We start from the raw sequence: 24136 nt of genomic DNA, 5'->3' as shown, positions 1-24136 counted from the left end.
CACATACAAAAATTGTGAGTTAAAGACTAAAGTTTTGCTGAATTGGTAACCAAGAAAAAAAGTCATAATGCAACTTCACTTCTTATTTTTCAACATTCTGGTCATGTTTTAAATCTCAAATATTTGTCTACATCTGTAAAATAACATTTTCAGTAAATAAATTCATTATTCTCAGAGAATAAAATTTTGGGACTTTTATCATTATATAACATTAAATTTGCAAGTAGCTATAAATAGTAAAAAATGTGGGGGGGTTGCAATTTTGGGGGGCCTATTTAAATTTATAGTAAAATAATATCTTTTGAATCATGGGACAAAGCTAGACCTTTATGGAAGTAATATTGTCCTTTCTTTTTCAAGGTTAAATGACCATCATACTCCATTAAACAGAAGGACACATGTTTGTTTTCACTCCGATTACTACTTCTTATTTCAGAGAAGAGTAAATTACTATAGCCCTCCCTTACTCATAGTTTATTTACCCATGATCAGCAGTGGTCTGGAAATAATAATTGGAAAATTCCAGAAATAAATAATAAGATTTTATTTATACAGTATTCTGAGTAGCACAATGAAATTTCTTGCTACCCCAATGACCATCCTCAGATGTGGGTCATTCCATTGTCCAGCATAGTCACAGTGAATACACAACCCACCCACTAGCCACTTAGTAGCCTTTTTGATTATCAGATCAACTGTCAGGCTATGCCACTGTGCTCAAGTAATGCTTATTTTATTTAGCAAAGCCCCCAAGGCAAAGGGGTAGGGATGTGGCCAATTTTATTACAGTACCTTTTTTTATAATTGTTCTCTTTTATTATTGTTGTTGTCATGAATCTCTTATTGTGCTTCATTTACAAATAAAACTTTATCATAAGTATGCATGTGTAGCAAGAAACAGTATATAGAATTAGAGACTATACGTGATTTCAATACTGGAGGTATTGGAATATAACCCCTATAGATAAGGGGGGCAACTATAAGTTGAAGAGCATCATATACATACTGCCCCACAAAATTGCCATCTTTGAGTTTCTGACCTGCAACCAGCCAGGAGAACTTGTCTGTACATTTCTACTGAAGACTTCCCGCCAAACTGTCGGCCAGTGAGATAGGTATTATGGGAAGAACTGATGAAATAGTGAGCCAGAGGATGGTCCATTTCCTGGTAAAGCTCTAAACGATCTAGGAAGACTGGGGCATTTTCATCTGACATCAGATATCTGCAAAACCCATCACTTGATATGAGTCCTAGGGGAAAAAGAACATCTTATAACACCTGTAGCTCTGAAGATGCATATCTCATTTTATTCAGAGAAGGCAAGTTAGCATGTACAGTTAAGAGTAAAAACTTCCTCACAGTCTCCTTCCTAAGAAACTTCATCTTTCAGAACTTGAATAAAGTCACAGAATGGCAAATTATAAGTTAACATAGGCATTCAACAAAGAGGTGGCATTTTTAAATATTTAAGGTAGAGGAAGTACATTGTCCTCCAAGTTCAAAAACACAGGGCTATAAGCAATAGTGACAAGGGGTCAGGGAACTTTCTCTAGCTCTGCTTCTGTCACTTCCTGTTTATGCTTCTGAGTCTCAGCTTCCTCTTCTGCCAAGTGGGGAAAGATACTGGTCTTATCTGCTTTCCAGAATCAAATGAGCATATATAGAAGAGGTGTTCTTTAAAAAATGAAAATAATATTAATTATAAGTCAATATTGTTCTCACAGAATTGGAAAAGAGATTTTTCCTGGATATGGTGTCCTCCAAATTTAAACAATTTTATTTTTCTATTTTATCTAAAAGGTATGGGGTGAGGCTGGGTGAGAAGAGTATGCAGGGGTCAGTGAAATGTGGCCTCAGGAGCCCTTGTTCATTTCAATTGCACATTTTTATACAGGGCTGGGTGCATATAGTAGCTTCAGGACAGGTCATTATATTTATGTATCTTTTCCTACCCTACCAACCACTGGCAACCGCAGCTTTTTGCTTTAAAACTGAAGCACTTGCAAGTTAAGAATCAATTTCAAGTTCATGAAAAGTACAGATGACAGCATAATAAACAGCTGTAGTCCTACTTCACAATTTTTTCAGATAGTAACATTTTGTTTTATTGTTTTATATTTTTAAAATGAATGCAGTACCCTGGTGCCCCACTTCCGTTCCATCTAATTCTATCTTTCTGCTGCTATGTAGATACCACTTCTCTAGCTTTTGTGTTTAACATTCCCGAAATAGTTTTGCAGTTTAACCCCTGCATTAATTCACATATGCATTTATCAGAACAACAAATCATTCAAATGCTTTCGAATTTAAAAAAAGAGCTATCCCACTGTGTGCATTTGAAGTTGATATTTTTCCTATATGTTTTACTGGGACTTATCCAGTTGACATGTGCAGTTCTTGTTCATTTATTTTTCATTGTACAGTAGTCCATATTTGAACAAACTATAACTTATTATCCATTATTCTGATGATGCATACTTAGGTCATTTTTAATTATACCTCAAAGTGTGCAATGAAAGTTTGTATACCTCCCTCCTTGAGCACACTCATTCATTCTAAGAGCAGGTAGTTTTTGAGGCACTGGGATAGACGCAATGATAGAAAAAAAAAGACAACTCCTGATTTCATGAAATTCACAGGTTATGGTTGAGATAAATAAACAAGTGAACAAATAAATGTCATAAAAGTTCTAGAAGGATAAAGAAAGCAAGAAGAAAGATGACAAAGAATGACAGCATGCTGTGCTAGATATGTGGCCAGTGAAAGCCCCTCTGGGGAAGTAACTCACATGCATGGTGAGAAAGTCACATGCACACAAGGGGTGGGAAGCCCCATTCCAGGCAGAAGGATCAGCAAGTGCAATGACCTTGATATAGGAGTGTGTGTGCCAAGTTCATTCAATGACAGCAAAGATACAGTGAGTGACCTACGAGGAAAGTGGCTGGAAATGAGTTTGGAGAAGTAGTCAAAGTCTACATGAGCTGGACTTCAGTCCTAAGTACTTTGGATTTTCTTCTAGGTATGTTGGGAAGCTTTGGGGCATTTTGAAAAGTGGAATATCACTGGACTTGGTTTCAAGAGGTTTACTCTGGCTGCTGTGTTGAGCATAGCACTGAGTAGAAGGGAAGACCAGTTAGAAGTCAACTGGTTGCCTGGAGGGAAAAGATGTGGGCTTGCGTAGCCTGGCAGGGTAGAGATGGTGACAGGTGATTTATGTTGAGGCTGGATCTTGCAGTTTGGAGACTGGATCAGATGTGATGTGAAAGAATTAACCAAGTCCAGGATGATGCCAAGGGCTTTGACTTGAAACACTGAGTGAACAATGGGACCATTTTGTGGGCAGGGAAAGGAACAGACCTGGAGACAGGGATTCAAAGCATGTTGTAGAACACATTGAAAATGCCCGCTCAGCATCCAAATAGACTGTTCTGTGGTTGGTCTGTAGTTTTAGTTAGAGTTAGGACTGGAGAGTTTAATTTGGAAATGAAATGCATATGGAAGAAATTTCAAGCCACTGGCCTGCATGAGCTCACTCAAGGAGTGAGTACAAATGGAGCACAAGTCTGAACACTGAGCTCCTTCACTCTGACATCCAACTTATGGAAAACATACAAAAGATTCTCTACCTACATTTTTTCCAGGTGTGAATGGCAATTCTGTAGACTTCAAGGACTTGGAAGGACTTTAGAAATAACCAAGACATACACCTATCATAACATTCTTCACATTGCCAAGGAATTGTTGAGTCACTTGGCTTACCCTTCGAACAGATCTTACCCTTGCAAGGCAGGAGGCATTTCTTACACAGTTTTAAATTCTCAGCATTTAGCACAGTGCTTGGTACCCAGTAAGCCCTCCACAAATTTTAAAAAAATGACAGTAGAAGCTGAGGGTAATACAGCACATATTTGGTATGTGTGAAGTCCTGGGTTCAATCCCAAGAACTCCAAAAAGATATCAAATGCAAAAAGGACAGTATCAAAAAGAAATACTAGTAAATGACTATGTGAGCCCCACATCTTACAAGCAGGGAAACTGGGGCCCAGGAGGCTATTCCCTTGCCCAAGGTCACATAATAAAGAGAGAGTGACATGAATCTCATCACCTCTACTATTACTCCTCCCTCTGCTTTAATTACATATAATGTGGAATAAATTATGACATTCAGCATATTGATAGAGAGGTAAATAGTGAAGTACTCTTACCAAAAATAGGTATCTGTGGCCCTAGAAAAAACTGTAAATGTACGACTACATCCAAGGTAAAACCCTTTCATCAGGTATGGTGGGCCAGACATACCTATAAATAGGTCCTATATATGTCCCAAGAACAAATAAACTGTTCAGTCACATTCACAGGTGATAGATACAAAGAAGAAGGAACCCATTTAACTGGGCATGGTGGTGCAGGCCTGTAATCCCTGCGATTTAGGACACTAAGGCAGAAGGATTGGAAATTCAAGGTTAACCTCGCAATTTAGGTTCAGCAATTTAGCTAGACCCTGTCTGTCTCAAAATAAAAAATAAGATGGGCTGGGGAATGTAGCTCAGCAGTAAAGCACCCCTGGGTTCAATCCCCAGTACCAAGTAAATAAACACGTACATATATATATATAAGTAAATAAAAATAAAAGAGAAAGAACCCATTCTGAAGAAGAGGAAACTGAAGCCCTGAGATTCATGAGCATATGGGACAGATAGAACCTAAACCTGGATCTCCTGTCAGTGTCCACTGAGACATGGGGCCAGTGGTGTTCAGTTATGGTAGCTTCATTCCTCCCGCCCTCGGCTTCCCTCTGCTAAGGCAAGGACCTTCAAATTCTTCTCCATGCTTTTCCTTTGACAAATATTTGGAAAACACATTGTTTCCAAAATTTCACTGAAAGAGGCACAGGTCCAGAAATGCCAACAATTTGCTAAAGTAATTCCTATTTACTTTCATGTCTGTTGTTTATATCTTCTATTCCAGAACTCAAATGAGGGGTGAGAGGGCACATCAAATCATGTGTTAAATTTAATTGATTTGGCAAAACAAAAAAGAGGAAAAAAAGGTGCAAATATTATAAGACAGAAATCATTTTCACAGATTGCAAATAGGGACCGTATTTGGCACTCTTACATTTTAAGCAATATGCAAAAAAATCTAGTATATAGGGGAAAATACACTATGTTTAATAGGTCAATAAACTTAATGTTATACCTCAGACAGCAAGAACTAACTTTGAAGAAAGGTATTTTATACTAACTCAAGAGCAGAAAAAAAAGTCAGTTACTAATATGCAGGTCTAGGGAGCTCCAAAGCATTAATAGATACCTTTAATTAAAAATCCAAGAGTTTTAAAAGTTGCATATTTTCTTGTTCAAATAAAAAAAATTCTTTTTAACACTTTTTTATTACCTTTTTTCTTCAAATCTTCATCAGGCTCATACATCTCAATGATCTGCATTGCCCTTTTAACATCATAAAATGGGAATAAAATTTCATTCAGTCGAGGATCTCGTTGATGCTATGATGAGAAAATAACTCCATTTAGGTTGACATTTCTCACCCTAGAGACATTTCACATTTCTAAGTATATAATTTCTAAAACAGATCTAGCTAGACTTTAATGTTTATAATGACAAAGATTGGATTTCACTGTCTTCCTGTCTTTTTCCCTAAAATATACTTCAAAAAGTCCAAATTTGGGAGTACTTTGTTGGTTCCTCTCACTGAACTGGAGGGAGAGGAAATATGGGGCTTTTTCCCCCTTCAAAAGTTGAAGGCTATATAATATAGTGTGTGTGTCCAATGTATTGTCTTCTATTTTCCATACCATATTTGTTAGGCACAACTGTCTATAAAATGTGAGGTCAAAATATTTTATAATATTAAAAATTCAATGTTAAAAATAGCATTAAAAAGAAAAGAAGTAAAAAAATCCAAAATAGTTCTATTAAACATCATATATTAACTTAAGTGCCAAAGCAAAAGCAAAACCAAAACAATTCCAAAAACCCCCCCTAATGTTAGGCAGGCAAACATCATTTCATTTTCATTATGTCTTTCTACGTCAATAAGAGACTTTTGGGGCACCCTGAAAACTTCATTTTCTCAAGTTGGTATTTTTTCAAACTAAAGTGTCATAATGAAAGTTAGAATAAGGAATATTGATAAGTTATAAACCATATCGAATCTGTATTTAAATACAGTAGTACAGAACCATCTTTCTTGCTATTGTTTTTCTTTTCTTTGTTTTTTTTTTTTCTTTTTTTTTTTTTTTTTTTGTATTGAAGATTGAACCCAGGGACACTCAATTACTGAGCTACATTCCTAGCCTTTTTAATTTTTTTTTTAATTTTGAGACAGGGTCTTGCTAAATTTCACAGTTTAGCCACAAATCAAGATCCTTCTGTTTTAGCCTCCCAAGATGCTGGGATTATAGGTGCATACCACCACACCTGGATTCACTTTGAACTTTAACTCAGTTTCCCTGAGAAAATTGTCTGGGCAGAAAGTACATGACATTATCCTTTTCAAATTAACACTTAAGATACTTCTGGAGTTGCTTCCTGAAGTAAAGTCATCCTGATTTCACAGATATAGTGAAAAGTCCTTACTACCTGACTTAGCTACAATCTGTGTGTGTGTGTGTGTGTGTGTGTGTGTGTGTGTGTGTATAGGCAGTGAATCCATTAAACTTCCTTACTGTGGATGACAGGTTTGCATTGTGTCCTCGGTCATATCTCAAATAAATGAATGAATGAATGAATGAATGAATGAATAAATAAATAAATAAAGCAAACTTCCATGGAATAATGAATGATAAGCAGATGTGAGCAAGATCTTTTCAATAAGTTAGACCTTAGCAACAATTCTTTACCCAAATATATGCACAGACTTTGAAAGACATTGGAAAGGTATTTTAAAAGGAATGGTTAAAAGTTCATATGGATTTCCCTTCCCCATTTGTTTTGGGATGATCATTTGGAAAGAAGTCTATATTGAGAATGAATGTCTTTGACCAATGGAACATTTGGCATTTCCTAAAGCATAGGTGGTCTTAGCCTTTTCTCATTTTCCCACCTCCCACCGTTGAGTGAAGAGTGTTATTGTAAGGGATTGATATATTTTGGCAGTTTATCCCAATGAAGCATGCTTCTGTTGTAATCTGAGAAATTATAGCTCATAACAGCTCACAATCATGCAAATGCCAAAGCAGAAACTGTTATATTTATAACGGGTCTTGAGAACACAAAGAACAAAAATGATGGTATGTGCACAGAAGAAAATATTAAGGTGGGCCATGGAGTGCCAGGCAAGCAAAGGCATGCTGCACCTTGTTTAGAAAATGATGCCACCATGCAGTAGAGCCCTCTGTTCAAGGAAATGACCAGTCGTGCCCCAAGTGAGAATGCACTGTTTAAAAGCAAACCAAAAACCCTCTCCCTAGGTATCTCCTTCTTCCCATAAAACAAGAGCATGGAAGAGCCTTTTTAAGACTTCAGAGCAGTTACCTTAGAGTTGGTCACTGTATTTCTCTTCCAGATTAGAATGAAGTCTTTTGACTTAAGAGATATGCTCATTGATAAGTATTCTGGACTGATGGAGATGATGGGGCAAATCCATACGAATTAAAAAAGTGATAGGAAGAAGGGATATTCAGCTATGGAGAGGGAAGAGATAAAGTTGGAGAAAGGAGGAGAGGGAATTCAGACATCTTAATGTATTTATACATGTATACATGTGTGTATTCTACACTGTTATTTAAAGTGTGGACTGTGGATGGCAGAAGCAATGTCACCAGCATCTGGGAAACCTATTAGAAATGCAGATTCTCAGACTTCACGCTTCCATCTACTGAATCTGATTCTCTGGGGTGGAATACACGAATTCATATTTTAATAAGCTTTTCAGTGATTCTCATACACTCAAGTTTAAGAAGCTCTAATCTGTAATGGTATGCATCTTAGTATATTTGCATATCCATGCAAAAAAAAAAAGGTACCTAAGACCATCTATCAAAAGCAATAACCAGGAAAACTCAGTCCTACAATGTATGTCTCATAATCCACTATTCTAAAAATTATATTCACAGTGAAAATCAGCCTGCAGTGCAGACAATGTGAAACTGCATTTGTCTTTGCATCTATTCTGCCAGATAACACATTTTTTTGCTTTCCCTAAAATTATCACATTTAAAAGAAAATCTGGATAATCCAGAGGCAGGGAAACAAATGGTAAGGTTTAGAGTCACAAAACTACAATTTTTATGTAAAAAATGCAATGAGAAGAAAATGATGTCCAGGCAACCTCAGAGTAATGAGATTGCAGAAGAGTTCAACTTAGACACAGCACTATGAAGCTGATTCTTCACAACTCTGAGGGACCATTGGTTTTCAATCGGGTAAACAATATGCCAAGAACATTCACCTCATGGTATCCAGTGCTTTGACAAATGAAATTCTAAATAGCTTCCAAAAATAGGTCACAAAATTGTGCCCAAGACAATGAGGAGATAACGGACAAGTCCCCATTACTCTGTCCTTCCTGAGAAAAGGCACTGACTTCAAAACAGGTAGCATTGGGAGAGATGGATGTTGATATAAGTAATATTCAAAAAAGATATAAGAAAGAGAAAGGAATAAGCTTGCTCAAAAAATGAAATACATCTTTCTTTTCTCTCTTAGCCTGTGCATTGAAGAATAAGATATTGTGAAACAGATGGTGAAAACTTTCTCATATATTTCCAAATGCAGAAATTAAAAAAAAAAATCCAGTTTAGCCCTAATGTGATTATATGACAGTGTGAGGCAGGGGAAGCTAACCAGTAAAAGAAAATAAAACCAACTCCTGACTAAGGTGGCCATGTGCCACCTGTTGCCTCTCTTCCTTTTTGATCTTTCTTTCCTACCCTTCATGCATCACTCAATTCTGCTCTTAGTTTTTACTGTCTTTGTAAGAAGTCAAACAGGAAAATGAAGGCAATAGTAAAATTAATTTAGTTTCTCATTGGGAACAGGGAAAAAGGAGTTGAAACTAACTGAAGTTCAGAGACTTTAATTCTGCCACAAACAGGCAACTGTGTTGACAGTAGATCTGACCATGTGGCAAATCCCATGAAGTGCTTCCACCAGCATTCCTAGATGCCAGTTTGTTATTTTCATAAATTTGGCAAAGAAAGTTTCCCTCTGTCTATCGGGTGGGACCTAGAGACATGCTATGGCAAAATTTTAGATGTGATTGATGGATTTTCATGACTAAATTCTTGATCAGAAAGAATATATATTTAGACACACACACACACACATACACACATTATTTCCATATTCTTCTCACTCACACTAAGCATTCCAAGGAAGAATCCAGTAATCTACTATATATTGCTGCACAAACTTTAATGTGAAGAGATCAAGTTATATGCAGACCTGACTTAGTAGATCTGGATGGGGTTGGAGATTCTGCATTTGTAACTAGCTCTCCCAGCGATGTCAGTACTGCTGGTCCACAGATCACACGTTTTTGGAGCGAAGACCAAGGAGATACTGAGAAGCAGGTGAGGAGGCAGATGTAAAGCTACCACTGACAGGCTAGTGAGTGTTCATGGCATGGATAGAGAAGAGGTGGCATAGACCCCAACAGACACCTAAAGAGTAAATGACTGATCATTTTTTCTCTCCTTCCCATGTCCTGCAGGTACAAGGGAGTACAGTGAACAGAATTTCCACATAATGAATAAGAAGGTGTGGGAGTCAACGTAGCGTTTTTTAACATAAAGGAGATTTCTATTATCTGTTCTAGTTGGTTACTGCTGATAGGCATGTGTATCTACGGGTTTTTGCTTTCCTCATTGGTTCTATAGTTACCTTGATGAACTCTCTTATACATTCAAAGAGTTCTTCAGTTAACTATTTTTGATACCCAGGTGGACCATCAACAACTGCATTCACAGAGGCTAAGGCCTTGTACTTTCCAGTGTTTCTGAGTTTTCCCTCTCTTATTGCATGATCCAAGGCTTCCGATGCAATGGTGAACACTGGCCTATTGAGATTACATGGCTAAGGCATTTTTTAAATGTTGCAATCCAGTCTTTTGGATCATAGACCCTTATATTCCAAGGCCAGATTCATTCTTGAGAGAGTGCATTCTGTCCCCTTTTGGCATGGGTTTTGAAAAGAGACACAGCCCATTTATGTTCATAGTTAACAACTATATTTTTCTTCCACATTAAAATTAAATCTTTTGATTTAAAGGTAAGTTTCTATTTTATTTTTCTTTTTGGAGAGATTGAAGGGGCAAAGGCAGGACTCAAGAAAGAAGAGTGTGAGGTGTTGGCAAATGTTCTCTGGATTTGACAACTTCTTCAAGGAGACTCTCATAGTTTTTTCTAGTCCTTGTTGTTGTATTCACTGGGACAGCAACTGAAAAGATTCAGGGGCAGAAAGATGGATTAATAATAAAGGTTCTCTAATTTCTTGAACTGGCTTACAGTCTCAATGACCTGAAGAAATCTACAATGGCACTGATTCCATCAGTCCCATTCAAAAGCTCAAGCCACCACCTTATTGTCAAGGAGAAGCCAAATAGAAAGAAACATAAAAACTGGAAGAATACAATTATCTACTGTCATGGTAGAGATAAAAGCTTCTAATAATATAGAAATTTGATGTCCAAGCAAGAAAATATGGGGGATCAGATCTATTTTTTTTTAATTAAAGACTTAAAAAATTTTAAATACAAATGGAAACATTTTAAAAATAAAACTTTCAATAAAATTTTAACCATGAAATTTAAATAAAAAATTTAAGTAAAGTTTTTAAAACTTTATAGAATTGCAAGAGTGAAATTTGGGTAGACCCCCCCCCAAAAAAAAACCATAAAAGGAAATGTATCAGATACGAGCCAAGGAAGGCTGCACCTATCCTCAGGGCTACTTCTGCATTTGAACATGAAGTGTGGTATGAAGGTCTCTATTTAATAGATGACTGGGTGCCTGTTCCATCCCACGCCAGAGCACATAAGAAGTCTTATTTTAGGAGACCACAATTTGACGACACAGTAGACTGTCTTCTCACTACTATCTTCCCTTGTTGATAGGAAGCCCATTACAGCCCATGTTACCAAATTTAAGATGATCAATTAACCAAAGTGCATGAGGAAGCTGAGGAAAGTTTAAAAAAAACAAAACAAAACAAAAAAAACCCACAAAAGGAGGAAGAAGCGGGGGGTCCAGGAAATGAAGCAAGACGATTTAATTTCTGAGTGACTGTGACATAAGAATGTGGATCATATTTGGGTAAAGATTTTGAACATAATATTTGCATGACTAGAAACCAGTGGAGTGGAAAACCTTGAAACATTTTCAAGTAAAATACATATTGTATTGTACCGAAAGGATGATTTAAACGGAGAGACCTCTGTGCAGGTATATGAAGTCCCTTCTCTTTTTTTGCCTCAGTGCATTCAGACTGGTTGATATGCAGTTTCTAAAGTGTGACCCTATAAATCGGAAACCACTGAACCTTCACAAGGAATGAAAAGAGACGGCCTCTGGCAATGTGAAGCCACTAATTGCCTGTTGTCTTTTCTGAAGGCAATACTTCCCTAAATAGCACGATACCATCTTTTCTTCTTCTTCTTCTTCTTCTTTTTTTTTTTTTTTTTTTGTGGTACTCGGGGTTGAACTCCAGGTCTCAAACATGGAAGGCAAGCTCTCTGCCTCTGACCTACATTCCCAGCCCATCTTCTTCTTCTTTCTTTCTTTCTTTTTTTATGATGAGGATCGAACATAGGGCCTTCCTAAGCATGAACCCTACCACTAACCTCTATCTCGCAGGCCAATTCCTATCTTTTCTAATGACTTTCTTTATAGAATATGATGATAAACTTAAATTAATTTGCAACAAAAATAGGCTGTCTATCCCTCACTCAAACCCTTCTTATTATTCATGAATTGGGGGAAAAAAAGTGTATTTTTTCCCTAAGAGGCTTGACAGGTTTTGCCGAAGAGAAAATTTTTTTTGTACATGTAAAGAAAAAAAAAGTTCATTTCAGTTGTAATAAATGTAGTGACCTTTACTTGTCCTAAAATATTTTTCTTTTGTGCTTACGCAAATTTTGTCAACCAGTTTTGGTGGTTAAGTGAATCATGTTCTAAAATTAGCTCTGAGCTTGTTATAAAAATAAAAAGTAAAAATTTAACTAGCAATCCAATTGGCCTAATACTCAATAGATTATTTTCACCCAGGAACTCAAGTGTTTTTCTTGTCAAAATATTCTATGGGAGCCTACATATTTTTCTTACATGCAATCCATTTAAAGACAAAAATAAAGCTTTCCAGTCCATGCAAAGGGTATGAAAGAAAGTTAGCAATGGAAAATCCAACTACAGGGTGGTAAACTCAATCCATTCTCTTTCTATTTAATCAAATCAACAAGGAAAAAAAAAGAACCTTAAATATCATCTTGCAAACACATAGACATTTAATTAAATAAATATATTACAAAATACACACATACACACAGAAGCAGAGCTTCATATTACAGCAGGAAACCAACAAAAAGCAGTGTGCAAAGCCAACATAGAGGAAGCACATGTACACACGGGAAGGAGCTGATTTTTGCACCTGGTAAAGCCATCATGGAAAGATCAGCAGGTCAGAAGCAAAGCAAAGACAGGCAGAGGACACAGGCATGCAATGAGGACACTGGAGACGCAAGCCACTGCACACAGACTTTATGGAGTTAATGTATGAAAAAGCTTACTTCATTTAGAAAGCTCACTAATTGGTCTACCGTTAAATAATCAGTTTTGTCTCCATTGCTGAAAAGAAATTTATTAGAAAAAGTAAGTTTTTGTATACGATGCTACAGTAGGCACGATTTACATGTTGACATTTGTTGATGATAATTCTAAACTTATTGTCTAAACCTGTCATAGTGGCAAATTCTTAAAATGGCCAGAGACTGTTTGTAAGGGGGAAAAACCCAAAATGACAAAGGAAAGAAAACACTCCCACTACGTCACAGAAGGTGTCCGCAATTCTTTAGCATTACCAGAAAATGTTATTTCAAAACAACATGTAAGTCATCCATTTGAAATCATTGGAATGAATGAACTTGTCAACAACATATTAATATTCCAAATTGAATCTAGTTAGTTCACATAAGGGGTTAATACCTAAAGGAGCAGGTTAAAATTGTAGGTAGTTAGTAAAGCCAATGCCGGGGGCGGGGGGGGGGGGAGTTCCAGGTGCTGAAATTAATTTATGTCAAAGTTTCTTAAAATCTCAGAGTGAACTTGTATACTGATAAACTAAGGGGTGAAAAATGTAACCCTAACTAGAATATTCCTAGCACTACCAACATCCTATATTAAAGTATTATAGCAAAAAATGTTTTAAAAATCTAAAAGAACAAGTATAATAATTACACAACACTTTCTCATAATTGGAACTTACATTTTTTTAAACAGATCTTCTATATCTGTCCGAGGACAAATTTTTTGTGTCAGTTCATAGAACTTTTCATAAGTAAAGGCAGCAGGTTCAATTTCATCATTCTGTAAAGAATAAAAGAATGTCACAAATTAAGGACCTTTTTTCTTGGAGTAGGGTACAGATCTACAAAGTCATGAAGCCAACTATAGCACTTGGCATCCCAGAAGCCAGGAGTCCAACTTCCTAGCCACCCTGCTAGATCAGAGAGTATGAGAGTGAGCACTTCTAGTTACTAGGACACCACGAACTGTATGTGTGAACATCTGGCTACAGCAGGGTTTCCCTGGGAAACATCCCAAAGATCAAATACAAATATTTTCTTTCTCTTTCTCTCTCCTTGAAGGAGAAAGTAGGTGCCTACTTAAAGGATGCTGAGTGAATTGTCAGAAGTCCACAGAAAGGGGCTTCTTTAGGAGAACTGGATAGCATATTACTTGCCACACTGAAATGTGCATTTCAAATAGAACGTGTTAAAGTGGACACAGGGTTAGATCTTTCTTGCAGTCCATAAATTAATTTCGATTATCTTCAGTCAGAAGGGACCCAGCCACAAATAATTGATTTGTGGAGGAATGCTTTATAAAGTATTGCAAGGTCATCTTGAAGAACTGAATTTATTAGTTAATTATTCACATAGACTCTGTACGTAATTGAGACTGTATGACTGGACCTCTCTAAAATAAGCTCCATAAATTGTGTAAAGAATAGCCTGACAAAAATCACTCTAAAGTAAATAGTTAAACTCTCAAAACTTTGGTTAAAATCCTTAGAGAGAGGAAAGGAGGAGAAGAGAAAATTAATGGTACTATATGTTACTGAATCTAATTGAGACCAGTTTAATATAAATGATCCAGCTCATCAGATATGAGAGCATAAATAACAAAATGATTTTAGAAACATGTGACGTTAATGAATACCTTTCCACTGGGAAGACCCAACTCCTTGAGTGCTTGAAAGATCACCTTCTCTGTTTTCCCCGATGCAAAGGTTCTAGTGATACTGGAGCAGAAGAGAAATAAAGTCATTGTTCATTCTGCTTTCTCTGATGCGAAAATCTAAGCAATTCTAGGGATGGTGGGACTATGGAGAAAAGAAAAACAGATTAAAACTGTTTTTCATTTGTGGGTGCTTTTCATTCCCCACACCAGCTCTTCCTAAGTCCCTCTGGTCACCAAAGTTGATTCTGCTACTGATGCAATGTGATTCTAAGACAAGAAGTCCCCTTAGGTGCTTGTGAACACCAGGGGGGGCCAGAGGGTTACACGCTGTTGGAGAAAACATGACACATTTTGATCCTAAGAAATTATTTTCTTAGGCAAAAGGCATGTGGTAGATGGGAGAGTAGCTGTAGAATCAAATCTCATGTTGACAACATTTGGATCTTAGGGAAAGGACAGCCCCATAAAACTCAGTCCAGTCTAGGACTGCTGTTCTGTTTTTTCCTATTTACTATGGTTGAAACACCTCATTGGATATATTTTGATTTTGATTTCATGCTAAGCACTCTTGAGTCACTTGGCAATATCAGCTGCTTCAAGAATTAGAGACTATTATGAAAGTGATAGGTTGTGGGGGTAGGGGGGTAATGATCCAGTGTTTCAACAGAATCTTGCCACTATCCTGAGCCATGGTATTACTGAATAGCTTTGTAACTAGTACAAGGTGCATCAAGGCTAGTCAAATGCATAACACTCTAATGAGTGCATTTCCTGGTATTGGTAAGAGTAGGAAAGAGAATTCTCATTATAAATGCACAGGTGATGCAAAGAATGAAAGCCATCAAGGGAAGGATTTGGTGCTCTGGAGCTCCACACTTGGTTCTAAGTTGAGCCTCAGCCACCAAAGGAGCCTTCATTCACTCCCTGGTTGGAAGCCCAATGTGACCATGTTTAAACATTACCAACATCGCTTAAACTCTAAGTGCAGACGGCCATCTTTGACTTGAAGATGGAGCTTACTTTCGCCTGTGAAGCATGGCTTTGTAACATCTTGTGAGCACGGGAGGGGTTTTTAACAGTCTCAGGCACAACCTTTTCATACATTCCAGCATTCATGCTAGGTGAAAGGCAGGTTCTACATATAAGCACTGAAAGCCAGTTACTATACATGAGTGGGAAAAAGCACCACTTCAACTGCAGAGTACAACTCCCCAAAACTGGGAGGAAGGAGCTTTAGGTGAAGAGTTATTATGTGTTCGTTCAAAGCCTTATTGTTTCATACAAAGTCCAAGAATACTTCAAGAACTATATTTTTAAGAGTGCTTGAGTCTGTTATATTTTAGTGGAAGGACTATGAATCTGCAGACATGGTAGAGCATGGGTGTGTGATCTTAACAAACTGCTCAACAGATTTCTAGTACAGAGGATGCTATGTTTCAATTTTCTTATGTCCGATATGTTTATACAATTCGTATATTGAACCGGGTGAGAGATGATTTATCTAGTCTTTCTAATTCGGGGGGCAAGGGAAGATAGAGTGTCTTTCTTTAAAAAAAGAGAAAAAGCACATTAAGTTAATGTAAGAACTACATATCTACAACAGGATCAGGTGCCTATAATTAGGAGGAAAATCTTTGCATAGTAATCTCAGGGAAGTCCCAGCTAACTCAAGCCTCCATTAGGTTTGGACAAGCCTGATATAACACAATGAAAACTGATCAACAGGGTCATAGATGCATTAAATATGGAGCCTGAGGCTTGAGGATAAAAGAGAATCTACCCTATGGAGAGGGAAAAGTGTATAGGAGTAGAATTTTTTCACAAGTGCTTGGCTAGGTGCAAAGAAAGGACACAGGACCAGAATGTAGGAGAGAAAGGAGGTGGGAGAAGCAGCAGGAGGGACTGCTTTGAGGCCCACCTTGTCAAGAGAGGACTTGGGCTGGGCAATCCTACCTCAGATTCGCTAACCTTATTCTACAAGAAAACAAAGCCAGGCTAGAAAAGGGGAGCAAGAATTCAAACAGACCATTTTCCAGGAGTGGTGTCTATTTCCTTTATTATAGGCACTTTTATGAATCATTCTTTTTTATTTTCTGACAGTGCTAAGGATCAAACCCAGGGCCTCACACATGCTAAGCAAACACTTCACCACTAAGCAGCATCCCTAGCCCTCTGAATCATTCTTCAGTTCCCTGGGACCAGGGGTTATGGACTGAAGGTGAATTCTTTGGGTTTCTTAAAAGATGCCCTTTAACAGGGTTCTTGAGAGAAACACACTAAATCCAGGCTGGGGATATTTTAGATATTATGGAATTATTTCAAGGAAATGTAGTATGTGTATAGTTGTTTACAAAGGGACTTTGATTTATGCAGCTCCTTATATATTATACATATAGCCTCATGCTCAAAGAGTTCAGTTTAGTGCTGCATGCTAACAGGCACTCAATGAAATTTTGTTGAATCAAAATAAACTATCCCCTTCCCCAAAAGGAAAGTTAAAAAGCAAATACCCTTGAGTTGTGTCCAGTCCTATTACAGTTCTGGTTAAATTCCATAGTTCAGGGGACCTTGCAAGTGGCTAAGAGAGCAACAATCCTAGAAACTTAAGGAGCCTACACAAGGTCTGCAATGTATCCAAGGATTTTAAAGCCATCTTCTGACACAGTCACAGAAGATTCTTGTAGTGAAGCAACGGGGCACTGCCCTACAGAATCAACCCAGGACATTTATGGGTGACATGGGACTGGGCTGCTACCACCACATGCCTGAGATTCTTGGCTCCTTTTCTACAATTGTACCCCTCAGGACCTCCTCTAGCCATTGCCCACAACCACTGTCTTGCTTCCCATTACTCAACTCTCTAGCCACAGAACCCCGCTCCAGGTTACAAGTGATGGAAAACAGGAAAAGAGCTTTTTTCAAAGCTTTGGTCCAAGTGGGAGAGTGAAATGAAAAGAGAAGGGCAACCTGTGTAAGTTTACGTATGTAAAAAGAAAAGGGAAGAGGGAGGCAAGGAGTGAGATTTCTTCATTTGTCATTCCTGCAATTTCCTGGATATTACATTTTTGGTTTAATCCTGAAGAACAGGGGCTATTCTCAAACTATGTAAAGGCAATGAAGCCAGATCCTTTTTAACAGATGAACATGATGTACACTACATTAACAGTTTCCATTTTTAAAACTCGAAAATGATAGTGATGAAATGACATTTTTAAAGTGTTTATGCTTCATATCCATTAAAACATTCAGAACAATTTCCACCAAACCCTTGGCAGCTCATCTACCAGGAGAGAGTTATCTGCTCTTGGTTGGCATGGTATCAATTCTCCATCAGCTCTAAAAAACTGCCCCCAGATCACAGATGTCTCATGTCAAACACTTGTTAGTACTAGCAAGCATTAAAGAGTCCATGCTGAAGAAAGTAAAAGAAGATGCAAAAAATCTAGGTTATTCCTACCAAAAGGGTGGTAACAGCTTTGTCTGTGAATGTGCTGGATAAAGATCAATGAAATCAGAAGAGGCTTCTAAGCTTAGTTTGTAACCATAGTTTGATTGGTAGCATTCATACAAATGAAATCAGAAGTTCTAGTTAGAAGTGCTTGATCACAATCTATGTGCTTTCATTTTGTTCATTTCCTGAATCTTATCTTGGAAGAAAAGAAAGGATAGAAAGGCGTGACAAACAGATTCAACTGACATTTCTGTTCATCACATTGCTATTTGTGCTCCCTAAAGTTTAGGCATATTACTTCAATATTGATTTTAAATAAACCTGTAATCTCTACACAGCAATAGCTATAGGATGTAAGGATACACTAAAATAATTTTTCTGCTATAGCTTAAGTGAACAAAGGGGTTTTAAACAAAATAAGGAGTGCTATAGAGCATCTTTGCCAACAACTATCAGCCAAGGGTGCTAAGAAGCCTGTTTTAAATAAAAATTCTAAAATCGACTTGTCACCAAGTTATTAAATAAAAACCAGAGATCTTAAATGTGTATATATAAGATGTTTATATATATGTGTGTGTGTATATATATATATATATGTATATATGTATATATATTTGTAAAGACCACAACAATTGCATGAGGTCTGAGAGCCTGTAAGCTCTCATACACTGTCCAGGTCTTCATGATTTCTGTTTCCGATTTGCTCATAAATATCTCAGCAATGTCTCACTGATACTTAAGTTCATGATTCTTATAACCTATGGAATTAAGAAAAATGGTTACTTTTGTTCACATTGACAAGAGTAATCCGGGGCATGGAGATACACGTGCAGGGATGCAGAATGGAAGCTTCAGAGCAGAACAAAGCACCTGGACAGGGAGGGCGGAAAAAGAACAACTGGAAATGCCACTGCTGACCAGGGTCCACTCAAATGCTATGTACTTGGTGACCTATTTGCCTTGTCTGTGAAGCATAAATCAGTTCTAAGACCCAGAACTGCTGGGTGGAATTTTTTGCTATTTGTTAGTTTGTTTCTTTGCCAAACTGATGTCCAGAGAAGACCTCAAAATGAACCTGAGTCTGGAGAATCCTGGAAGCACGGGTTGGTTTCTGGGGAGCCTGTGTTTGATGCAGGTTGTGGGTTTAGGTTCATGAGTCCAAATGCCCTTCTGGTGTTGTGTGGATAGTTGGTGCTCTGGGGCCCAGCCTGGCTTCTGGAATTTTTATGAATGCTTATACAAACACCAAACAAAATGATCCAGTTTGGTAAAGAATTCCCATCAGTGCTAGATGTGGTGGCACAAATGTGTAATCCCCAGCTCAGGGAGGCAGAGGCAGAAGGATTACAAGCTCCAGGTCAGCTTTAGTAACTTTGTGAGACCCTGTCTCAAAATAAAAAATTTAAAAAAAAAAGGGCTGGGGGATGTAACTCAGTGGTTAAGTGATCCTGGATTCAAAGCCCAGTGCAAAAAAAAAAAAAAAATTCCCATCACTATCATTCCAAGAACTTTCAACTATATACATCATTAACAAACCCCAAATTCTGGAAGAAAATCAGCACAAAAAAGGGATGCACAGGGAATCCTCAGAGGGTGAAATGTATCAGCACAAAACTATGAAAGAGGATGTGGCTGGCTAGTGTTCTCTTCCTTTTTGACTCCACCTGAATGTGTTTTCCTTTGTCACTGTTAACCTGGGGAAGGTTGGAGAGGATATGGCAGATCTTTGGTGTATGTGGTTTCAAATCTTAACCTAATCCTAATCTAATACCAGTGTAATGGTATCTGGGGGTGAGGCTTTGGGAAGTGATTAGACCATGAGGGTGGAGCCCTCATAAACAGGATTAGTGCACTGATGCAAGGGACCTCAGAGAGATCTCTACCCCTCTTATCACAGTGCAAAGGCACAGCCAGGGGACAGCAATCTTCAGCCTGGAAAAAGGCCCTCACCAGAACTGGCCCAGGCTGGCACCCTGATCTTAAGACTTCCAACCTCCAAAACTATGAGAAATAAACTTGTGTTGCTTGTTAGCCATCCAGCCTGTGGTGCCTTGTTACAGCAGCCTGAACTAAGACAGAATCCCTGAGCAGCAAAGCCAAAAATGAAATGTCTAGAGGCAGCATGCTTCCAAGACAGTCCATACACTGCTGCTACAGTAGGTGCATGGAATAAACTTCAATTAATTGATGGTTGCTCAGGTAAACTGATAAAAGAAATTTTAATCCTAAAACTATCTCAAGATTTAAAAAAATAACACTACATTTTCCGATATTCTTTATCAGAATCAATTCTACCTGTTCTGAGTAAAAATACAACTTCACTTTCACACATGATTTTTATAGTCTGAACACAGCATTTGACAAAATGATTCAAACTAAGTTTCCAGGAATGTCTTATAGGCAATTAACACACAATACTTGCAGAGAGCTCTGCCTTTGGTTTGGTATCATGGAGCTTGGCCAAGAATAACTGACTTACCTCCTAACTGGAATTTTACCAGTTGTGTTGGTCATAAATGCCAATTTCATCCAGCTGGAAAACAACAGCAACAACATTGTTTTAGAGTTTATTAGAAGGAACAGCCTCAATCCAATTAAGAACTTTAAAACAAGCTTATTCCAACAAAAACATCTATTCTACAAGTCTTACATAATTATGGAGTATGGGATGAATTCCGGCTGTCAGACTTAGTAGATAAAAATATAGGATCTTCAGGTAAATTTGAATTTCAGATAGGTAGCATAATATTTTAGCGTAAATATGTCCTATATAAGTATAATACTTGGAACACATAGTAAAACATTATCTGTTACTTAATCGAAATTCATTTAACTGACGGTCCAATGTTTCATCTGGCAAACCTAGATGAACCAAAAAATTGGTTGCTTACATTGAGCAACAAACACTACTAGTGCTTATTTGTGACTGTTCGCATACTTAGTTTTTGTTCTTTATTAATATACCAAGGTGATAGGAAATGAAAATATACAGTGATGCCAGTCAGCCTTCCTGAGGACCCATGATGACCCACCACTCCCAGATCCCAGTGCTACAACATAGATCAAAGGTCCACCCTTCCTTAACCTTCAATAGTAAGAGAAGGTAATCATAATGGTGGGTAACTCCATGTTCTCCCTATGCTCATGGGCTGCATGGGGACCCAGAACATTTATTTATATTTTAGAGCTAGGATTGTTCTTAGTTTATGATTTCCATTCTCACTGTTTCCAGTTAATAAGAGCCTAACCATCTACAGAACATCAGGACTTGGTTAAGTTTCTGTTTTAGGTCAAGTTTCTTGGAAGAACAAGTGACTACTTCTTCAGAAGACGTTTGTAGGAAAAGGGAGTGAGGGAAGCAGACTGGGCAGGGAAGATGGTTAAGCAAAGCTGTGGTCTTAGCTGGAGCTTTATCCTGATCTCTGGTGATGTGCACTGGCCTTGGCGGCACAGGAATGGCCTTTTGTTCCCTGTTTCAGCCTTCTTCCTTCACAGAGGAGAAGGAAGCATCATTCTCAGGTATGGAGGCTTCTATTTAGCAGAGAGCAATTTTCTGGAGAAGTCAACAGGTCTGAGCTGCTGGTAGGTGGGTGCAGACCAGTTCCACAAAGGCATCTGGACAGAATGCCATTGAATTTGGTGTCTGGATATGAATATCTGGGTCACTGTATCAGTAAGCCTTCCAAAGTCTTTGATCCTTTGGGACTATCAGTACCCAAAGTCACAAGACTAAAATTTCCATTAAGTTTCTCTTTAAGAAAATATGACAGAAAAAAAAGAGAAAAAAAATTTAAAAAATATGCCAGAGTCGTCACTGAAAAGAAAAGAAAAAGTTGCTCCACAGCAAATAGGAATTTACAAAACTAAATAAGTTCCTTCCACTATGATGATGGAGAGAAAGTTGGAGGAATAGTATAAAATTCAAATAACTAGTATTGCCAGACACTGGGCAAATGAAACTGAGAAATTGCCTGAATTGGCAACGCTGGGGTCCATAGCCCAGATCCATACCTGTGGTATGACCAGGAGGTAAAGACTGAGAGTGTCCTAGGACTGACCTGTTTACCAACTGCCAAACAGGGATGATGAGTCACCGAATCACACTCTTGATGCCAGGGTCTAGATTTGAGAGATGAGAACTCATCCCCACAATTTCTCCATGTGATTCCTTTTGGCATCTCACAGACTCCTACCAATAGTCCTGTAAATGTAGGCAGCTACATACCCTTATGGATCCACCACTTTGAAAGAGGCTAATATTTAACTTTGGCCAGCATTTCTTCTTAGAAAATTTTCATGTCACCTTGAAAGATTTAGTTTGAGTAGGGTTAAAATCTACCACTGTAGTACTCCTCTGGATTTCAGATGAAATGAGCTATGGTAAGACCTTTGGATCCTTGACTGAATGCTTGATTGAATTTTAGAAAGAAATTCACAAGGACAGGTGGATTCCTGATTGTGGCTCAACAACAGGCATCAGACCAGGGGCCAGGGCCTCCCTTTCCACCCTAGCAAAAGCTGTTTCTGTAAATGCTTCTCTCTACCATGCTCCCCACTTCTGTTTCATGCAGTGGAGGTCTGAGCTACTCTGGTATTCAATTATGGGTCCCAGGCATGCAGAACTACCTATCAGGACACTGGAGACACAAAAGCCAATGGTCACAACCCACAGGCTATGGAGTGGCTAGGGTTCCAGTAGCTTTTGGCCATCAGTCACTTGCTTCTCCTGGGCTTGGGGCTGTGGGTTCATCATACATGCTCTGCCAGGTTGTATGAAGAATATAGATGTGTGTTGGTCAGTTCATCTTCCAAGGTTAGGAAAGTAGAGAGGAAAGGCAGGCAGGAAATAAAGCCTAAGTATTTCTTAGGTTTTATCTCCTAAGGTGACCATTGCTTGATAATTTTCAAGAACAAAGGGCAATGCAAACATAACTCACTGTTTCTTGAGGCATGTCATCGGACTGACGTTGTTGGCCCTAAAGTTGTGTATGATTGATCTCAGGCCTTCTACCCATTGCTGAAAGAAAGAAAAAAAGTGTTTCTTGGTGAGCAAATGTGCTGCAGCTAAATAAGGTTTTTTGTTTTTTTTTTTTTTTTTTTTTAAATCAGACAGGCTATATTCATTTTGTGTAATAAAAATATGAACTTTTCTTTTATCCCCTTCCTGCCACATAGCCATCTACATTTTGCATGCTCATTTTTCATCCTTTAATAAACAGCTTTCATTCTTTCCATGAAGATAAATGTGGCATCTATAGTCCCATAAAACATGGAGTTGCCACAAAGGAATGCTGCCCACTGATTGACTTTTTAAACTTTCTATTTGCAGTCTGCAATAGCTTAAATATAAGCCCTTTTTTAGTTGCTGGCAATCTCAGATCTTCCTAAGCAACATTATGTAATACATGATGACCTATCTCCCTATTCCTGTTTTAGAGAATGAATGCATAGAGGTCCTTCCATTGTGTGATTCTTTCAATCTATGTTTGTTACATATTTTACCTGTCTTGTGTTTTCCAACAAAGCTTTGAAAGGTAAAAGATTATTTCATTGCCTGGGAACCCAGACCAAGCAGTGATGAGCTCATGCGATTTCTGTATAAGGACTTGTCCTCAGTTGTAGTTCATTTCATCAGTCCATGGATTTACAAGGAAAACTGAAGGAAGATTGAGCCTGGCAGAGAAGCAATCTAGATCTCTAAAAGGGCCTTTTACTAGAAAAGGCTATTCCACGAACAAACGCAAACCCTGTTCTTGAATCCAGTAACTGATGCCAACAAACACTGTCAAAGCATCACACCCTCAATAAAATACTCTGCAGCAAATTGGTATTGGGAGTCAAACAGAACCATGGCTCACACTTAAGCAGCTTCCTTACCTTCTTAGACTTATAGTTTGACTGCTTAGGTTTATTGCTCAGTGGTAAGACAGGAAAAGTATTTTGGAATAGACAGCAATATAGATGGAAACACTACCTACACCATTCACATGTGGTATTTCAATGTAATGAAATAAATGTAAAATTCAGCATCTCAGTTGCACAAGGCACATTTCAAAAGCTAACTCAAAAGCTAACATGGGATTGATGGCTACCATACTGGAGAGTACAAATAGGAACATTTCCATCATCACAGAAGTTTCTACTTGACAGTCTGACACATTACAACCAGGTTTAGCATGGTCAAGTGATTTAATCCTTGCAAGGGCCAGAGGTGAAGACTCAATTATGAGTATATATTTGGTTTTGCTTCTTTTAACTTTAATTGTGT

General features: G+C 38.0%; 1 protein-coding gene across 14 annotated transcripts in view; it reads right to left on the bottom strand.

Annotated features, from left to right (window-relative positions):
* The window catches only part of Plcb4 (phospholipase C beta 4), a 386027-nt gene that overhangs the window by 82277 nt on the left and 279614 nt on the right, over positions 1–24136 (bottom strand). For all 14 annotated transcript variants that reach the window (XM_047537208.1, XM_047537209.1, XM_047537192.1 and 11 more), the window contains 7 exons: positions 22806–22885; positions 20348–20401; positions 14397–14478; positions 13441–13541; positions 12746–12803; positions 5399–5507; positions 1041–1251 (listed from right to left, as the gene is read on the bottom strand). In XM_047537208.1, coding sequence (XP_047393164.1) covers positions 1041–1251; positions 5399–5507; positions 12746–12803; positions 13441–13541; positions 14397–14478; positions 20348–20401; positions 22806–22885 — 695 coding nt within the window. The remainder of the gene's footprint in view (positions 1–1040; positions 1252–5398; positions 5508–12745; positions 12804–13440; positions 13542–14396; positions 14479–20347; positions 20402–22805; positions 22886–24136) is intronic.

The sequence above is a fragment of the Sciurus carolinensis genome, chromosome 2, assembly GCF_902686445.1.
Source record: "Sciurus carolinensis chromosome 2, mSciCar1.2, whole genome shotgun sequence".
NCBI lineage: Eukaryota > Metazoa > Chordata > Mammalia > Rodentia > Sciuridae > Sciurus > Sciurus carolinensis.
This window is presented reverse-complemented; position numbering and strand designations above follow the sequence as displayed.